General features: G+C 40.7%; 1 protein-coding gene across 1 annotated transcript in view; it reads left to right on the top strand.

Annotated features, from left to right (window-relative positions):
• Positions 1-15,473, top strand: part of PPIL6 (peptidylprolyl isomerase like 6) — a 31,106-nt gene extending 15,633 nt beyond the window's left edge. The window contains exons 6-8 of the mRNA XM_002925651.4: positions 332-388; positions 10,593-10,728; positions 15,341-15,473. Of these exons, the coding sequence (XP_002925697.2) occupies positions 332-388; positions 10,593-10,728; positions 15,341-15,452 (305 nt within the window). The 3' untranslated portion in view covers positions 15,453-15,473. The remainder of the gene's footprint in view (positions 1-331; positions 389-10,592; positions 10,729-15,340) is intronic.
• Positions 15,474-17,907: the final 2,434 nt, after the last annotated feature.

The following is a 17,907-nucleotide window of genomic DNA, read 5'->3' as shown; positions in this document are numbered from 1 at the left end:
CTCGCTGCCTCTCTCTGTCAAATAAATAAATTGCGATCACAATTATAATTTAATACTTCATCATTTCAAAGGTTCTGCATTATAATTTAACCCACTTCAAAGAGTTATTATCGGGAAAAAATGGGATCATGAATGTTAAAGTGCTTACAAAATACAAGTGAAATCACTATAGTAATATTTTCACAGTTTAGATATTGAACAATTACGTAGCTTATAACTTACTCTAGTCATAGATATTAGTGGAATCATAATTTAAAGCATTTTCCCCCGGCCATTACCATACTCTTTTCTAGTCTCAAAATTCTAATGTTTGTTTATTGTTATTTCTCAGATATAGTAGAAGGAAAAGGAGATGATGGAGAGTCGATTTATGGACCAACATTTGAAGGTATGTATCTTTAAATTCTCTTAGTTTCTATCAGCTGATAAGTCAAATCTAACAAGACTGGACAATTCATAACTTCAAATAAGATGGTGTTTGGGATAACACAATGAAAGTAGGAGTTAAAAATGGGATGGGGGGAAGACACCCCAGTCCAGTCCAGAACTGCTTCGTATACACATTTTTTCACTTACCTAATTATATTATTCCTTTAGACTAAATTTCTAGAATTAGTATTGTAGGGTCAAAGGGAATGTATATTTTTATTTTTATTTTTTTATTTTATTTATTTTATTTTTTTTAAAATATTTTATTTATTTATTCGACAGAGATAGAGACAGCCAGCGAGAGAGGGAACACAAGCAGGGGGAGTGGGAGAGGAAGAAGCAGGCTCATAGCAGAGGAGCCTGATGTGGGGCTCGATCCCGTAACTCCGGGATCACTCCCTAAGCCGAAGGCAGACACTTAACCGCTGTGCCACCCAGGCGCCCCGGGAATGTATATTTTTAAGGCTTGTAATTTGCCATGCTCATACCCAGAATTTGGTACTTTGATAATCATCCCATTAAGACTGCTATTGAGGATTCTGGGAAAATGCGGTCATGATGATGGCATAGTTTTTGAATTTGAAATTCCAACATAAAAACAGACCGTATAAGTAGACAGAAAAACTAAAAACCCGTGGATGACATTTACAACAAAACTAGGTGACAAGGTATCTAAATGAATTCTCAGTACAAACAGATGAGGACAAACTACCTATAGCTATGAAATCTGCATGGTGTCTGCATCTGTGTGGGAGAAAGCAGCACATCTGGTGGACTTGAGAATAGCAGAACCCGAAAAGAACCAACAGTGGGTGAGTGCAAGGGGTCCCTGGTAAGGTTTGAGGCTGGAATTTACTGAACTCTTGAAACTGATCTGAACTCTTGAAACTGATCTGGAAGGGCACTCTTCCAGGACAGGCCCACAATGAGGAGGTGTTGCTGTGAATGGAATCAAAGTTATGCAGGATAGAAGGGCATCAGTGACAGAGAGGGAATGGGGACAAAGCCAGGAAATCTCAGAAAGCAAGTTGTCATATTGTCGAACACTACATGAAAACAACACAAGAGGGAGCTTGTGAAGTCAGAAAAGGGATCTTCCTTCTTAAGCCACACCTCCTCCTAAACTCCTAGGAAACCTAATTTTACATAATAACAGGCAACAAAAGTTTCACGGTTCTTAGAAGAAGTAAAAGAGAATAAAGAGCAGAGTAACATCACCACAGATCACGAAAGTACACTAGAAAGACATGCTCACAACAACAGATCAAAACTGTACAAATTTCAGAATGCGCCAGAAGACACTGAGAATATGACACAAGACAGGAACAAACTCATAAGACAGAATTAGAAAAACTTAGAGGTTGCAGAACTAGGGAAGAATTAGCAGTAAAAGAACATTTCAGAAATAAACTAGAAGAAACATGGGTCAAATGAACACGACAGATATGTATGTCTTAAAAGAAGTAGAAGATGGAAGGAGGGAATTTTTTAAAACCAAAAAGAAACTTAGAAGGCTAAAAGGATTTATAAGAAAGTGACAAACAGCTAGAAAGAGAAGATCCAACATATGGATGGTAAGCTGTCCCTAAAGGATTGAATGAATGCAAGGGAATGGAACAAATAGTAAGAACTAATATTGAAAAAACTGTCCTGAATTTAAAAAGGATTTGATGTTCTATTTTTGTTTTTCATGGTGGTTACACAGCTACACACAATTGTCAAAATGCATCAAACTGAACATCTAAGATATATGCATTTTATTGTATGTTTATACCTCAAGGAAAAATTATATGTATAAAAACTTGACATTATTTATTGAAAGAGGACAATGCCACCTGATAATATTAAATCAGATAATATTAAACATTAAATCAGAATGACCAACACTAAGACATATTTTAGTAACATTTTGGACAGTTAAGAAAAAGTAAAAATTCTTTGGGTAGGCAGGCAAAAAGAGCAAGTGATTTATAAGGGAAAGAACAGTAAGTTATCATCATATTCTTTGACATTATATTATCATGCCACAAGCAAATGGAATAATATATTTAAGATGTTCAAGGAAAGGAAATGTGAGCTAAGGATTTTATATTCAGCCAAACTGAATCTGAATTATAAAGGGCACACAGACTTTTCAATATGTAAAACTTCAGGGAATAATGTTGCCACAAGCCCTTCCTGATCCTAAGGATTTGAGTGCAGAATGAGTTTCACACAAATGATGAAAGACCTTGACATAGGGATTGGTGATGAGCAGTAATCACATAATAACTTGTAAAACTAAAATTTAATGAGAAATAAAGGGGTGAGAGTATGATACGTAATGACTCTATCTTTAGCCTACCATTTTTAAAACTGGAAGAAAATGGGGAGAATGTATGCAAAAACTTTTAACTATTTTCAGTAATTATACTGGTGATGGTATTAATACTGTTACTTTGAGACTGTTGTCTATGTAATACGGAAAAGGTAATTATAGGATATCCTAAATTCATCATTTCGTGTGTCCTTGAGAATCATGACTTTCAATGTGCAAGAAGGGAGATGCAAATGAAATATGATAGAGGCCAGTATTGGAAATATCAGTTTAAACTCACAGAGCATCCGCTCTACCTATATAGCTCTATTCACTGAATTGGTCTACAAGGACCAACACAGTAGCATCACACACTCCTAGCATTTAGATTGGTGTTCTGAAGTGTCATTTCTCACTTAAAAGAAACCAGGGTTCCTGGGAGAAATGGCAGGTTTCAGTTCCGGGACGGGAAATTACAAAATGAGCCTTGAACCTCATCTTTAGTCATGCAATTATCAGATAGCAAGAAAGCTATTAGAGATTTACTAGGGTCATGACAAAAGCCTGGGGAGACAACTTGAAGAGGCTCTCACTGGCCAAAGATTTGAACTTAAAAGAACAGTAATCGCAAATAATTGAAATCCAACAAATATTTTAAATCCATGAGTTCATAATGACATCGTATTATAAAATAAAGCCTAATAGCTTATCTTTGGGGGAATGATGGGAAACAAATTCATTATCTTAGAAACTGATAAATATAAGCAAAGAATCAAGCATTTATCTTGCCTTTCCTATATGAACTGTATCAAACTGTAGATAAGAGAAAATTGCTACTTATGAAAGCATTCCAATAGATAGATGAGAAGGGAATAACAGAATTAGAATAGCACCATTTTGCTGCCCCCAGTGAAATAATAGTTCTAGGCCTTTGCTGCATTGGTATCTGCTAACTTCACAAAAACAGGGACAACCAGACATTATGGGCTTTCTGTGCAAAGTACGCACCACCAAAAGGACAGAACATGAGTCTGATTAAGCCTCTGGACCCAGCTACCAAAGTCCGCAGGAAATACAACCAGTTCTGATGTCCTCTGGCCTTAAAGATCTCTGCACTAAGGCAGAATCATGCATTAAAAACCAGAGGACTTATGGCAAAAGTGAGATACAAAAATACCCTTTCTCAATGACACATTAAAATATAGAGTAACCTGAAAAAATGGGAACAGTTTAACATATGTTTTACAGTCAAGAAACACAGAACTACTATAATAAATGTGGCACTCTACCTTGAAAGCTCCCTGACATTTGAGGAGCTGGCGTGGGAAGAGTCGCAGCTTGTGAATGATTGTGACGTGGTGCAAGGAGGGCTCTGAAATTGGAGGCCAGCTGTAACATCAGACGTGGGTGGGTGCAGCTCATAACGCGGTGACCTGTGGCGGATGTCTGAGGTGTGTGTGTTCAATGCAGCTCAGTTCGCCTGGGAGCCATTTTCGACATTCACCTGGTGTTTCTCCCAGACATCGCACATAAGCATGTGTGAGATTCATTATGCTTGGGTGTTCCCGATATATCAGTCAAGCTGAAACTAATTTGCCTTCTCAACACAAGTATTATAGGCAAAAGGACAGGACAGAGAACACAGAAACATACTGAAATGCCCAATGCAGATGTAATCAGCAAGCTTCATACTGGGAAAAATTCTAGAGGTTAAGCAGCTCAGGTTTATTAACAGATAAAAGTAAGTAAAGCGATAGAGGCAGACCTTGAAAATTAAGAGAGACTTAAAAGGCATAACAAGTCTTTTAAAATGGTAAAGACTGGGGCACCTGGGTGCTTCAGTTGGTTAAGCATCTGCCTTCAGCTCAGGTCATGATCCTGGGGACCTGCGATCGAGCCCCGCATCGGGCTCCCGGCTGAGCAGGGAATCTGCTTATCTCTCTCCCTCTCTCCTCCTCTGCTCCTCCCCCTGCTCGCTCACTCACTCTCTCTCTCTCTCAAATAAATAAAATCTTAAAAAAAAAGGGGGAAAAAATAGAATAGTAAAGACTAAACTATACTACCTAGTAACTACTAATAGCTGTGGACTAACTACCAACACTGCTGACCTGAAGCCTTACCAAAAACATAAAACAGTTGGGGTGCCTGGGTGGCTCAGTCGGCTGAACGTCTGCCTTCCCCTCAGGTCATGATCCCAGCGTCCTGGGATCAAGTCCGGAGCCAGGCTCCTTGCTCGGCGGGGAGCCTGCTTCTCCCTCTGCCTGCTGCTCCCCCTGCTTGTGCTCTCTCTCCGACAAATAAGTAAATATAAAACAAACAAACCCATAAACAGTGGATTAACACATATTTTGTATGTTGTATGTATTCTTAACAATGAAATAAGCTAAAGAAAATGTTAAGAAAATCATAAGGAAGAGAAAATACATTTACAGTTCTGTACTGCATTGAAAAACACCCACAAAGGAGTGGACCTCTGCAGATCAGGGCTAGTGCTGTTCAAGGGCCAACTCTATAAGGAAACTTTAAGCATGGGAGCATTTTAAAGTCAGGGGAGTGGTTACTTTTGCACTAGACCAGGCACTCTGGGGAAAGCTGACCTGAGTGGGGATGAAAGCGTGTTTCCCTTATAATAACTAATAATAACTTTAACTATACATTAGTTTTCTATGGCTTTTGTGCCTAAATTTTAATACAATGAAAAGGTTTAAAAAAAGTCACATTGAACCAATACCAAAATGAAGGGAAAAGGAAAAGCCAATTTCCTTTTCCGTGCCTGTGGGGCCGGCTTTATCAAATGAAACCGGGCAAGGGGCACCAGTTATTTATTTATTCATTAATAAAACATTCAGCTCTTAGTGAGGCGCCTACATGGTGCTAGGATCTTAGGACACAAGGATGGTATGACCAAGCTTCTGGCCCAAAGATTTTAGGTTTGGTGCGGCCAGATACAGAAACAGCTTAGCTATAGGCACAGTGCCAACGACGGTTACAGAGGAAGAACAAGGCGCTGTGGGAAAAGAACCAACAACTGCCTAGGAGAGTTGGGGGCAGTGGCCCAGAGTAGCTTTTGAGCTGGGTCTTAAAATAAACCACTGCAGATGGGGAAGGGATGTTCCTGGATGCTTTTCTGATAGGCTTAATCCCTGATGAGATCCACCCTATCGGTCCACCCCACAGCTGCCGTCAGATCACCCGGACTCCTGTTTGGGCCTTCTGTCCAGCAGGAGACACATCTCTTCGCTCCTCTCCTTGCCTGCCCCCTGGACAACCCTGTGCCTCTGGTGATTGTCCCTAACCCCTATCCTAACACTGCTACGAAGATTCAGTCTCCAGATGGAGGCAGCTGTCCTCTGGTACCTGGGAGGCCCAGTGTTTCAGGAAGCCTCCATTACGCAGGATGTCTGCAGGTGCAGAATAAGAAACTCAGTAACCCATCAAAGGAAAAGGAGAGATGCCCCCACGGAGAGATGAGTAACTGCTCAGAACAGCGAAGCATGGGTTTCCCTCCCTCTTGCACCCCTGGGGGATATGTGCACACCGGCCAGCCGGTCCTTCCTCCTCCAGATCTCTCTCATTGAACCCTATTACCACGAGCTGCAGAACTGAAACCCAGGGCTTGCTAGAAACGACTACAACCCCAAAACTCAGTTTTATTAAGCTGAGCACAGTGAATTTAGAAGAATGTAATAAATAATAATTTAATTAGATGATAGTTTTATAAATTGGTTAATCATTTTTTTAACTTGAAGAAAGTCTGTCTTGCTTTATTTTGAATCACAGCTTTTTAAATTGTCTTCCCAAATCCTATTCTGAATGTTAGAAACTGAATATTAACCCTTTTTTTCCTCCTTGTATAATATCCTTAATCCTTCCCACTGGCCAACGATTGGCAATTAGGTGGTTTGGGCTCACTAGAGAAAATATCATTTATACAAAAAGCAAAAGAAAAATATTTTAAAATACTGTATTATCCCTGTTACGTTAAGTAGACCATTTTGTTAATATTAGCTTGTGCCCTAATTCACAGATGAAGCACTTAATATCCATTTGTCTAACTCTTAGATCTCCTTGCCTTTAAATGAAAGCATTCGGGGCGCCTGGGTGGCTCAGTCGGCTAAGCGTCTGCCTTCGGCTCAGGTCATGATCCCAGGGTTCTGGGATTGAGCCCCGTATCGGGCTCTCTGCTCAGCCGGGAGTCTGCTTCTCCCTCGACCCCTCCCCCTGCTTATGCTCACTCTCTCTCTCTCTCAAAAAAATAAGTAAAATCTTTAAAAAAAAATAAATGAAAGTGTTCATTAATAAAAGGCACAGAGCCTGATGTACTGTCAGTACTGAGTAACTGAAAATGGTATGGCTGCATAGCTATTTAAAGGCTATTTATTTTTTAAAAAATTGTGAGACATATATGGAAAGTGCATATGTACAATTAAAACATAATTATAAAGCAAATCCCCGTATTACCATCCTTGTCAAGAAAGAAAAATTGCCAGCATGCCAGAAGCACCCTATTTGTCCATCGTGAGCAACACTCCACCTCCCTCAGAGGTGACCACTAGCCTGCCTTTTTCCCTTGCTTTCCCTGATAGTTTAACCACCCAGGTATGTATCCTTAAACAATAGTTAAATTTTGCCTGTTTTTGAATTTTAGGTAAATGGAATCACACTGTAGGCATTCTTTGTGTGTCTGGGTTCTTTTGTTCATCCACTGCCTATGAAGTTCATTCATGTTCTCTATTGCTGGAATCCTCTCATTGTCACTAGTGTTCAATGTTATAAATATACCCTAAGTGTTTATCCACTCAAGTGTTCATGAATACTGGCTATTCATTCCCAATGTCACACACACGATCAACATGTTTACTCACAAATGCTTCATTAAAGCAACAATTAAAACATGCTAAGTAGCACACTTTCATGTACTTTTATATAATAATAAATAGTGAATAGCTGTTATTATTTAAATATGGTAAAAATAGAACAGTTGGTTTACAAAATTGATATTGTAGGATTCAGGTCAGATTTTTACTTGATATTATTGCCTTTAGCAAATTATATGGAAACGTCCTAAACTGTCTGATTATACTTTAACCAGAGAGAATGCATGGCAGTTTTCCCAGACTTGTGGTAGCTGCTTCCTTTATAAGCATCAGAATGAGCTTTATTTTAAACAAATTCAGAAACTGATTTTCTTCAGCACATAAATTCTGATTTCTATTTCAAATACATACATTTTACCCTTCATGTTGTATGTTACAAATGATGCCAGTTTTGACCACAGAGCAGTAACTAGGATTCCATATCTTCCATATCTTATGGTAAATGGCAGAGGCAGAAATTCCTGAGTCACAGACAATGTAATGAGAGGGTTCTGAGATCCTACCATAGCTTTTAAACTTCCTTCCATGCCTAAATTAACATGACCTAAAAATAAAATTATTACCAATTACGCTAGTTTAGCCAGCAGTCAAATTTTAAAATTTTTCTGTTTTGCCCAGCAATAAAAAAAAGATGTTTTTTGTTCTTCCTACTTCAAAACATTTTTTTGGGGGGCGCCTGGGTGGCACAGCGGTTAAGCGTCTGTCTTCGGCTCAGGGCGTGATCCCGGCGTTATGGGATCGAGCCCCACATCAGGCTCTTCTGCTATGAGCCTGCTTCTTCCTCTCCCACTCCCTGCTTGTGTTCCCTCTCTCACTGGCTGTCTCTATCTCTGTTGAATAAATAAATAAAATCTTTTAAAAAAAAATTTTTTTTTTGTAGGTTGTTGAAATTTTTCCTTTCCATTCAGGGCTGCTGATAGAGTTAAAATAATCTAGAATAGTTACTTATCCCACTCAGACAAAGTAGGGGGGAAGAAAAAAGGTTGGTTGACTTATGGATCAGTTTTTTTCCTTGTCCTCAAAAAATTATGTGAGCACATTAAATTTACATTTTTTAAGTAACTGAAAAGTCTTAAGTTCTGCACTTAACCATCAGAACACTAGGCATTTTAAAAATATTTGTCAAATAAATGTTGAATTAAACCTGGGATTTTCACTCTCCATCTTGTCACTTGTGAAAAAACATTTCTCTATTAACGTAAAAATACTATTTGGATATCCATTTTTCGGGAAAGCATCTCAAAGGAAAGAATTTTATTTCAAACTCTATTATGCCATTGGCTCTGATCTTTAAGTGGATAATATGCTCCAGCAAGGCTGGGGGTCCTCTCCATTCCCCAAGTGAGCTGAGAAGGAGGCACCAACGGCCCAGTCCTAGCTTCAGCTCACGCTGAGTTCATATGGGGAAGGGTCACCACAACTTGTGTCATAGCAAAGGCCCCGACCAGTAATTGTGTAGAGAACATGAAGGGGAGGGTTAGCTCCCCTCCCCTTACTGGGATGCTTTCCAGGAGTAGGAGCAGGTGGAATTCTACCCAAGGGCTTTACCTGGTGTGGCAGAGTCGCTGAGTGATTCCCCTGTCCTGCCATCACTGCCAGTCTTGAAGCGACAAGCCTCAGGTCCTTAAGTTCCACAGCAACATTCTATTAAAATAATCGTTAACATAGTTATTTAATTATTTTTTGAAGTGAACACACTTTAAATTTGAGGTGAACACACTTTAAATTTTTAAGTCAAGGGCTGCCTATACCTATATATTAACTTAAAAAGTTAATTAAGCTTTAAAGGTTCTCCCACAATCACAGAATTTTGGGTAAAAAAAGGGTACAACTCTACGAATTTTCTTTCTTATTGCTTACAGAATTTAAGAAAAATTTATCATATATCTAAGAACAATGACAAATACTACTTTGTCAAAACTCTGAATCCTTACTTTGGGCAGATTTCTATGCCATGTAATTTTCTGTAAAATTAATGGATTATTTCTTAATTACCCTGAAATGAATACGGAGCATCAATGAAATTATAAGGACTCATTTGTACGAAAGTGCTTTATTTGCATTTCACAAGATTTCAGAGGTTTTTACTCAGTTGCAATTTAACAAGCTAAAAGTAACTACTACGGATATGTCTTAATTGCTTAGTTTAGCTCTGAAACTTCAAATACTTAGCAACTGCAGCTTAAGAAACTCTTGACCGTTAATGCTCATATCTCTCCATGATTCCCAGAATTTTACAAAGTTATTGAATGAAAACTTTTAGTGAACTCCTCTTCCACCACTTCCTTCTGTTTTTGAGTTTGGAGGTAAATCTTACCTTATGCTAGAAATGGCACTTCCTGAAAATACTAGCCTAATTCACCACCATACAATTCTCCTTGCTTAACCTTACACACACACACCACTTTCCACAAAATCTTGGTCAATTTGTAAAAGGTTTGAGATTAAAATTTATTTAAAGGCTACAAAAATACGTATGAATTCCTTTCCTTTCGTCACCAACACTTAAGGGCACATATATGCCAGTTAATGCGCTAGGAGGCCCTAGGAGTAGAGCTTTACTGAGACAAGGTCCCTTCCTGCACACACTAGAGAAGAAAAGCCATGTCAACAATGGCACAGGTCATAAAGACCACCACAGAGGTCTGTATAAGATGCTGTGAGGGGAAGGGTCAGATCCAAAAGCCTTCTCAAAGTGGGTATTTTTAATGATCACACTGGTAGTTTGAATGAAATACTATTGCCAAACAGTACAAGAAAATGTGCTAACCTTTATTCCTCAGCAATGTACTTCCTCTTAACATTATTAATTTTCTTAGCACACTTGTTTTTAGCTACAGTAACGATACACCAAAGGTAGAGAAATGTCTGAAATAGTTCTAATGGAGACTTTACAGCTTATCTTTTTTTAACAGCCCAGTTGAGTGAAATATGAAACAGAACACAATTTGGAAATATTTTAATGACCTACCATTTATTGTCTTTTCTAGATGAAAACTTTTCAATTCCTCATAATAAAAGGGGAATTCTTGGAATGGCCAACAAAGGCCGTCACAGCAACGGGTCACAATTCTACATCACACTACAACCAACGCCCTACCTAGATAGAAAACATGTGGCTTTTGGGTATGTACATTGTAAGTTTGTCTATATAATAAATATATATGTTTTGGGGAGCCTGGGTGGCTCAGTCGGTTAAGCGCCTGACTCTTGATTTTGGCTCAGGTCATGATCTCAGGGTTGTGGGACTGAGCCCAAGTCGGGCTCCACACTCACCATGGAGTCTGCTTGTCCCTCTCTCTCTTGCTCCTCCCCCTGCTCATGCTCTCTCTCTCTCTCCAAATAAATAAAATCTTTTTTAAAAATGTGGCCCACATAGTTTATGGGTAACTGAAGATATAATTTAAGAGCAAAAATAATACAAACATTTAGAATAAATATTTCATAAGAAGCTTGCTATCTATAAAAGACACAGAAACCATTAAGGTACAGCCATTATAATGTTCTCACTATCCATTCATCCATCCTTCTATCTTCAGCCTCAAGGATACTGTCATTCTTATTTACTCTAAATAATACCATAGTGTTTAATCACGTAGATATATTTAGATGCGGAAGAGAGGTGTAGCCATTGAAGTGCCTGCCCACGAACACTGTGAAGAGATATATGAAAACTATCCAACTTACAAGTAACTTTTTTTAACTGAACAATTTAAAATATGGAAACACCTCAGGTAATAATGATTAGAATATTACTAGCAAGTTGCTTATAGGCGTGTGGACCTAAAATGGATGACGGATATACTCTTCATCACTCCAGTGTTTATGTCTCTATTTGATTAGTGGAGTGAATATAAGTTGAAGTTTACTTGGTCTTCCCTGAAATGATGCAGTGTTAGAATTTTTCTGAGTAAGCATTAGATTATTCCAGCCACTCCACGGGGATAATTACTGACTCTTAATCCCACGAAGAAATTTCACAGCAGTTTTAATTTAAACCACAATTATCCCTTCAGTGTAATGCAAGTGGTATTTCTAGACTGAAAAAGCAGAAACTGTATTTTCATCCAAAGGAGATTTCTTTAAAAAGACGATTTTATATTAATAGATGCATAACCTAAAATGCTGTGTTATCTTCTATTTTCCCTGGTCCTAATAAACTGTATTCTGATTTTGAAAACACATTCTTCAATTATTTTAAAATCCAAATAATACTCACAATTTCTTGGATCATTTAAATAGCCTCCTGCCATCTTAACCACATGATTAGGTGATCCTTCATATCTTTCCAAAAGGTACTCTTCTCAAACACAAACATGACTACTTTAAAATGTTTAATGTCTCCTTCTTCACCATCTCCACCCCCAGATGCAAATAGCCTAAAGTCTAGAGCGGCATTCAGGGCCTTTAGTGTCTGGTCCCACATCTATTTCAGCTTTCACTTCTGTTAGCCTCCTGACTCATTCACTCAACTAGCATTTTATTAGGCACCTACTATATGCCAGTCATGGTGCTCAGTCCTGGGGAAAGAGTGAAGAGGCACAATTTCTGCCCTTTAGGGAATCTATAGCGTGTTAGAAAACCAACACCTGTAAGTCAGTGAGACATAAGCTACGCCAGTTCTGTAAGGAGTGCACAGGAGATACAGGAGAGAGAGGGAAGACGACAGCCTCCCACTCCTCTAGTAAAAACAGACACCGATCCCTAGCGGATGGCAGTGGAGTGGAGGACATGGTCTCCTTTTGACGACTGTTATTTTCCATGTGATTCACCTTCCTCCAGGAGACTCTTGCTCACTCAATTTCATTCTCACCACAACACTGGTTTTAGGGGGGGGGGCACTGTACCTCTTTTATTGTTCTAGCCCAAGTATGATCTCAATCGATCGCTTAAATCTCCAAATCAGAGCTGAGTCTGGCTGAAATATGTAAGCAAGACCTTAAAGAACACTAGGGAGAAGCAGAAAGGTGATACCATAATAGGCAAGTAGATATTCTGACAAAATGTAACTCCTTCAGGGGTACCGTCTTTCCCCACTGCAGGGCTGCCTCTGGTGTTTAACGCTTTCTTTTCCTAACATCTCAGAGCATCCCCAGGTTTATCTGAGCTTCTGGAATCCCCGATATGGTTAGCAAGCTCCAGAGAGAGACAGACCCTCCTTTGAGCCCTAGTTTCTGGTACATGAACCTGTCCCTTCAGATGGATGACACTAGGAATGTCCTTCAGGGGAGACTGTCTTGCCCAATGGTTTCATAGGGAAAGAATGTCAAAACACAACCCTGTAAGATCTCTATTCATACATGCATAGGTAGAAGGGGCATATGCTGCGGACAGTGGTGGGGGGAATTAATTTCATTACAGGGGACTCCCAAATGGGGGGTCATAGAAAGCTTCACGAGAAGGTGAGATGAGTATTGAAATTCAAGTAGAAGTTAGCCAGACAAGGCTGAAATCAAAATGAGTAAAATCAAATTTTAGGAAGAGTGAAGAGCCTTTGCAGAGGCGCCCTAAGGAATAAGGAGAGCCTCTTATCTACAAGTCATTTGGTCTGACTAGAATTTAGCACCCCAGGGGTGAATGGAGAGAGAGAGGAAGGTGCAGAGGAGGAGACTGTCAGGCCCAGGTCCCAAAGGGCTACAAGTGCCATACTGCTCAGCAGGGACCCCCGCCCAAAGGGGAGAGGGAGCCATGGAGGAATTAATTGGGAGCAACACGACCAGGTTCTCTTTTTGAAAAAATTCTTTTCAGCAGAAGTGAGGAATTGCCCGGCAAAGGATGAAAATGAAATTGGAACGGCCAGTTAAGAAGCGATAATAGTGCCATGAACGAAGTCCCGAAGTCCTGGTCCAAGGCACTGGCAGTACATAGAAGCGAGGGATAAACGGGAAGATTCAGGAGATACTTAGAAGTTAAATTCAACAAGACTCTACTGACTATTTCGATGGTGGTGGTGAGGTCATGGGAAGAGTATCGAGCAGTGGCGTGTACCAGAATCTTCTGCAGTGATGCAAATGTACTACAGTCTGTGCTGTCCAGCATGGCAGCCGCTAGCCACATGCGGCCACTGAGCACTTGAAATATGACTGGTACAACTGAGGAACTAATTTTACTAAATTTTAAATTTAAATACCCACCTGTGGCTACCATACTGGGTAGTGACGGTCTAGAGAAACTCCCAGGATTTTAGAACTGGTTGGCTGGTTGATGCCATTCACCAAGATCGAGAATATGAGGATATGGGAGAGAAGATCACGGATTTAGGATGGACAAGCTATGTTTCGGGTCAGGATACCTACACACGAGGCAAGAGGCAACTCTGGGATACCACAAGTAGGTATTCAAGGGGGGCAAAGGCTGGAAATGGAGATTTGGAAACTCACCATGGCAGCTGAGCTGCGGCCAGGCCAGAGTGCCATCACTCCCAGGACAGCCTGTGGGCCATTGCTTACCTTGTTCCTTTCTGCCCCCCTCTAGTCTGCCAAAACCCTGTTCAAGGCTTAAGTCAGAAACGTCCTGACTACCAGAATCAAACTGCTGCTTTGTCCTCCTTGGCACTCTGTAAAAACTCGCACCTTCTGTTCTAACACCCGTCACGGTGGAGAGATGCACACAGTAGGTGCTCCTTCGGCATTTGTGACAGCAATCTGGAGGACAGGCTCTACATCCTCTTTGGTCAGAGATGAATCTGTCTACTTATCCCTTGCTCTCCATCCTCAGAATGTACCTGGGTCAGGCTCTGTGTCATGGCTTCTGACTGGGACAGCCGGAGGCGGACAGAGAGATGACTAGAGCCTGAGCAGTGCCAGCACTGCCGTGTGCCCGTCAATGAAATGGAAACCGTACCCTCCCCTCAGCTGCTGCCTCAACTCAATCACTGGCAAGGGGAGCCACGTTACTCTCTTTCAGTTGAGAGAACCATCATAAGACTAGCTCCACTCAGGGAGGTGCAGCTCATGGCCAGCCAATGTCTACAGAGAGCCAAACTCACGGCTTTGAGCTTTTCTTCACGTATTCAGTGACGCTGATGAGGTGCCTACTAGGCGCCGGCGGTGTGTTAGATATTGAGTACTAAGTAAAAGCATGAACTATGTCCTCATGGGAGAATCCGAAATTAATCAAAGAAGCATACAAACAAATGTCAAATTCACCCTATAAAGATGACGGGGAGCTTGACATAAGCAGGGAGTGATGAGGAGTGATCACTGAGCTAAGACCTGAAGGAAGACCAGGAGGTGGGGAGGCAAAGGGGAAGTGGGGGGCAGGAGCATAGCAGACAGACATGGCAGGGGAGCAACACGGGATACTGAGGTACTGCAGTCAGTTCAGCTGGGGCAGACAGCCAGGGGAGCACGCCCCAGGACAGCACTGGAGGGCAGTGGGGAGGCAGCCCGTGGCAGGCTATGGTGGAGATTTTTGGTCTTTATCATAAGGCTAATGGGAAATTATTGAAGTGTTTGAAACGGGGAAGTGAGGTCAGACTTGCAAATTTTTTTTGACTTGCATTTTTAATAGATCATCGCTCTGACAGCAACAAGGATGACAGATTGAAAGGGTCCTAGAACAGATGTGGCGGGACCATGGCAAAGTGGACATATCTAGAACTATTTATGATATTTATGACTGATGTTAATCTGATTTATAGGAAATAGCCTTAGCTAAACAGGATAGGGCTCAATTTAGGAATAGAAGCTAATGTGAAAATTTATGACTAAATTTTCCATTTTTTCCTCCTATACAGGCAATTGATCGAAGGAACAGAAGTTCTTCAAAAACTAGAATTGGTTCCAACAGAGAATGAAAGACCAAAACAACGATGTATAATTATTGACAGTGGAGATCTTTATGCCTGATTTTCATAACAATATTTTCTGACAACTTCTTATTATGCATCTGATCAGCTGTTTCTATATTTAATTAAACAGTGCTTGATAAAATTTAATTTGAAAGCTGTACAGACACTGCAGGTTGGCCCTCCCAACACCCAAACCCTCCCCATTATCCTTTCTTGCCTCTGCCACAGAGACTATAAAACACCTAATTTCTCATCCTCCTTTGCAGCCAGTAGTGGCCATGGGATACCATGTGGCCAGTGAGACAAGACTAGAATTCCAGTGGTCCTGCCCTTTCCCCTCAACCAGTCTTGAATGCAGACAGGCCAGAGCCGTGAAGGAAAGGCCAAGAGAACTGGAGATGTCAGCTCCAGCTCTTAAGCTGCAGAACCAATCCCAGCAAGTACCTGTCTCTGGACTTTTTACTGTGAGACGAATAGACTCCTGCTTGTTGACATTACTATTACTTGGTTATTTTGCTACTTGTAGCCAAAACCATTCTTAGTTTAGCAGCAGGACCTAATAGCCTGCCAATCCTAAAGCACCTGGAACAGAATTATGTCGTTTGTAAACTACATTTCTGCCCTAAGAAACTTGGTAAATAACCAAATAGAAAAGAGGCAATAGAAAAATTCATTGTAACATTTCACAGTTTACACACAGCATTCAGAAATGGGGATATACTTTGGATATTTTTATACGACATGAAGAGAATGCTTATCTCTGAGCCACACCAAGCACATGAAAACCAAGGGCTTGGGTTAATCATCGCAACCCCAATGAACCCTGTAGTGGTTGACTCCTGAGGTGTTATTGGGGATCCTGCTTTATCAGCTGCTCCTTAATCTGAGATTCTCAAACCCATCATCTGGGGAGCTTTGAAAACACAGGCTGCAGGACCCTGTCCTTGATCTACTGAGTCAGAGTCTCTAAGTGTGGGAAAGGGACTCTGCTTCATTTAGCTCAACCCAGAGGTTCTGGTTCAGCCAGCTGGGCACCAGTCATTTGGGAATCACTGCAAGACACAAGTAACTGGTTTCAGCCCCCTCTTTGCAGTTACTGAAATGCGTGACTAACAGAGTGAGCTCAACTGCCTCCACCACCGCCGCCATTGCGTTCGTGCTCTGCCCAAAGCCATCACGTTTTTGGGTTTTTCTTGCCCTTTGCGGAAGGTCTGTCTTCCAAGAACGATCTCTCTGAGCCAATCTTAAAGAGACAGGCCTCTAATTGACTTGGGGGTTGCCAAAAGGAGGCATATGCTTTTTTTTTTTTTACTTTCCATTTTGAAATGATTATGCATTTACAGGAAGTTGCAAAAATAGTACAGAGCAGTCCTGTGTACCGATCACCCAGGTTCCCCGGTGGGCATATGTTACACAACAACTATTGTACAATATGTAAACCAGGCAATTGAAATCAGTACCATGTGTGTTATCATTTTCTCATGTGTAGATTCATATGACCCACAGTCAAGTCATGGAACTTTTCAAAAAGACTTCCCTTGGTCTACCCCTTTATAGTTACACCTACTCCCCTGCTCCCCACCACCCATCCCTACCTCCTGACAATTGAAATGTGATTTTCTTTCTTTTTTTTTTTTTTAATAACAGCTTTATTGCTATTTGGTATATGCTTTTCTACTAAGATTGGCAGTGGATGGGGAGAAGGCATACTGCCTACGTCACGTTCTCAAGTGACCCAGAGGCAGCAGAGTGTTAAGAATGTGTATTCTGGAGCCAGACAGCCTGGGTTGAATCCTAGCCCTGACATTCCCTAGATGCATGGACTCAGGCAAGAGTACCTACCATATAGAGTTGTTGTGAAGGTCCAAGGAATCAATAATTTGTATGCAGGATCTAGAATAGGACCTTTTAATGCTAAATGCGCTCATTAAATGTATGCTCAATAAATTACTGGTGTATAACCTTCAGGGGTTGGCCTGGGAAGTTGTATTTTTTAAAAGCTACTCAATGACTGTGATTAATAACAAGATTTGGGAAACATTAAACAGGAGATAGTTCCTCTTCCTCTATTCTGAAGAGTTTCGGCCAACCTGAGAGGTAAGCTATTTGCATGAAGTCTCCAGATCCTCTCTCTGGGCCTTTGGATGGGTTCCTCTGGTCATCCTGGTGACATGTCAAAGGGTGGCTTGCCACAGGGCCTCTCACCAACTAGTGAAGCATGTGATGAACAAAACTGATGCTTTGCAGAGATCCTGGTTAAAACAAATTAATAAGCATTAGTCATGTAATAACAAGCAGCAGAGCAATTTTTACTTGCTCTTACTTACTTGCATGAACCCGTATACAAGGGAATTAAGCATTTTATCTGATATTGTGAAAGAACCGAGATATTTGCATGGGTGTAAGAAACTGATTCCAGCTGCCTTTATTTTTCAACTTACCTGCAATGGAAAGGTAGAACTCTACCAACCGTCTAAAGGATGGCAAGTTCCCGGTCCCTTTGTCCACTCCCA

This window comes from Ailuropoda melanoleuca, chromosome 10, assembly GCF_002007445.2.
Source record: "Ailuropoda melanoleuca isolate Jingjing chromosome 10, ASM200744v2, whole genome shotgun sequence".
Lineage (NCBI taxonomy): Eukaryota > Metazoa > Chordata > Mammalia > Carnivora > Ursidae > Ailuropoda > Ailuropoda melanoleuca.
Note: the sequence above shows the minus strand (reverse complement) of the source record. Positions and strands in the feature narration are given on the sequence as shown.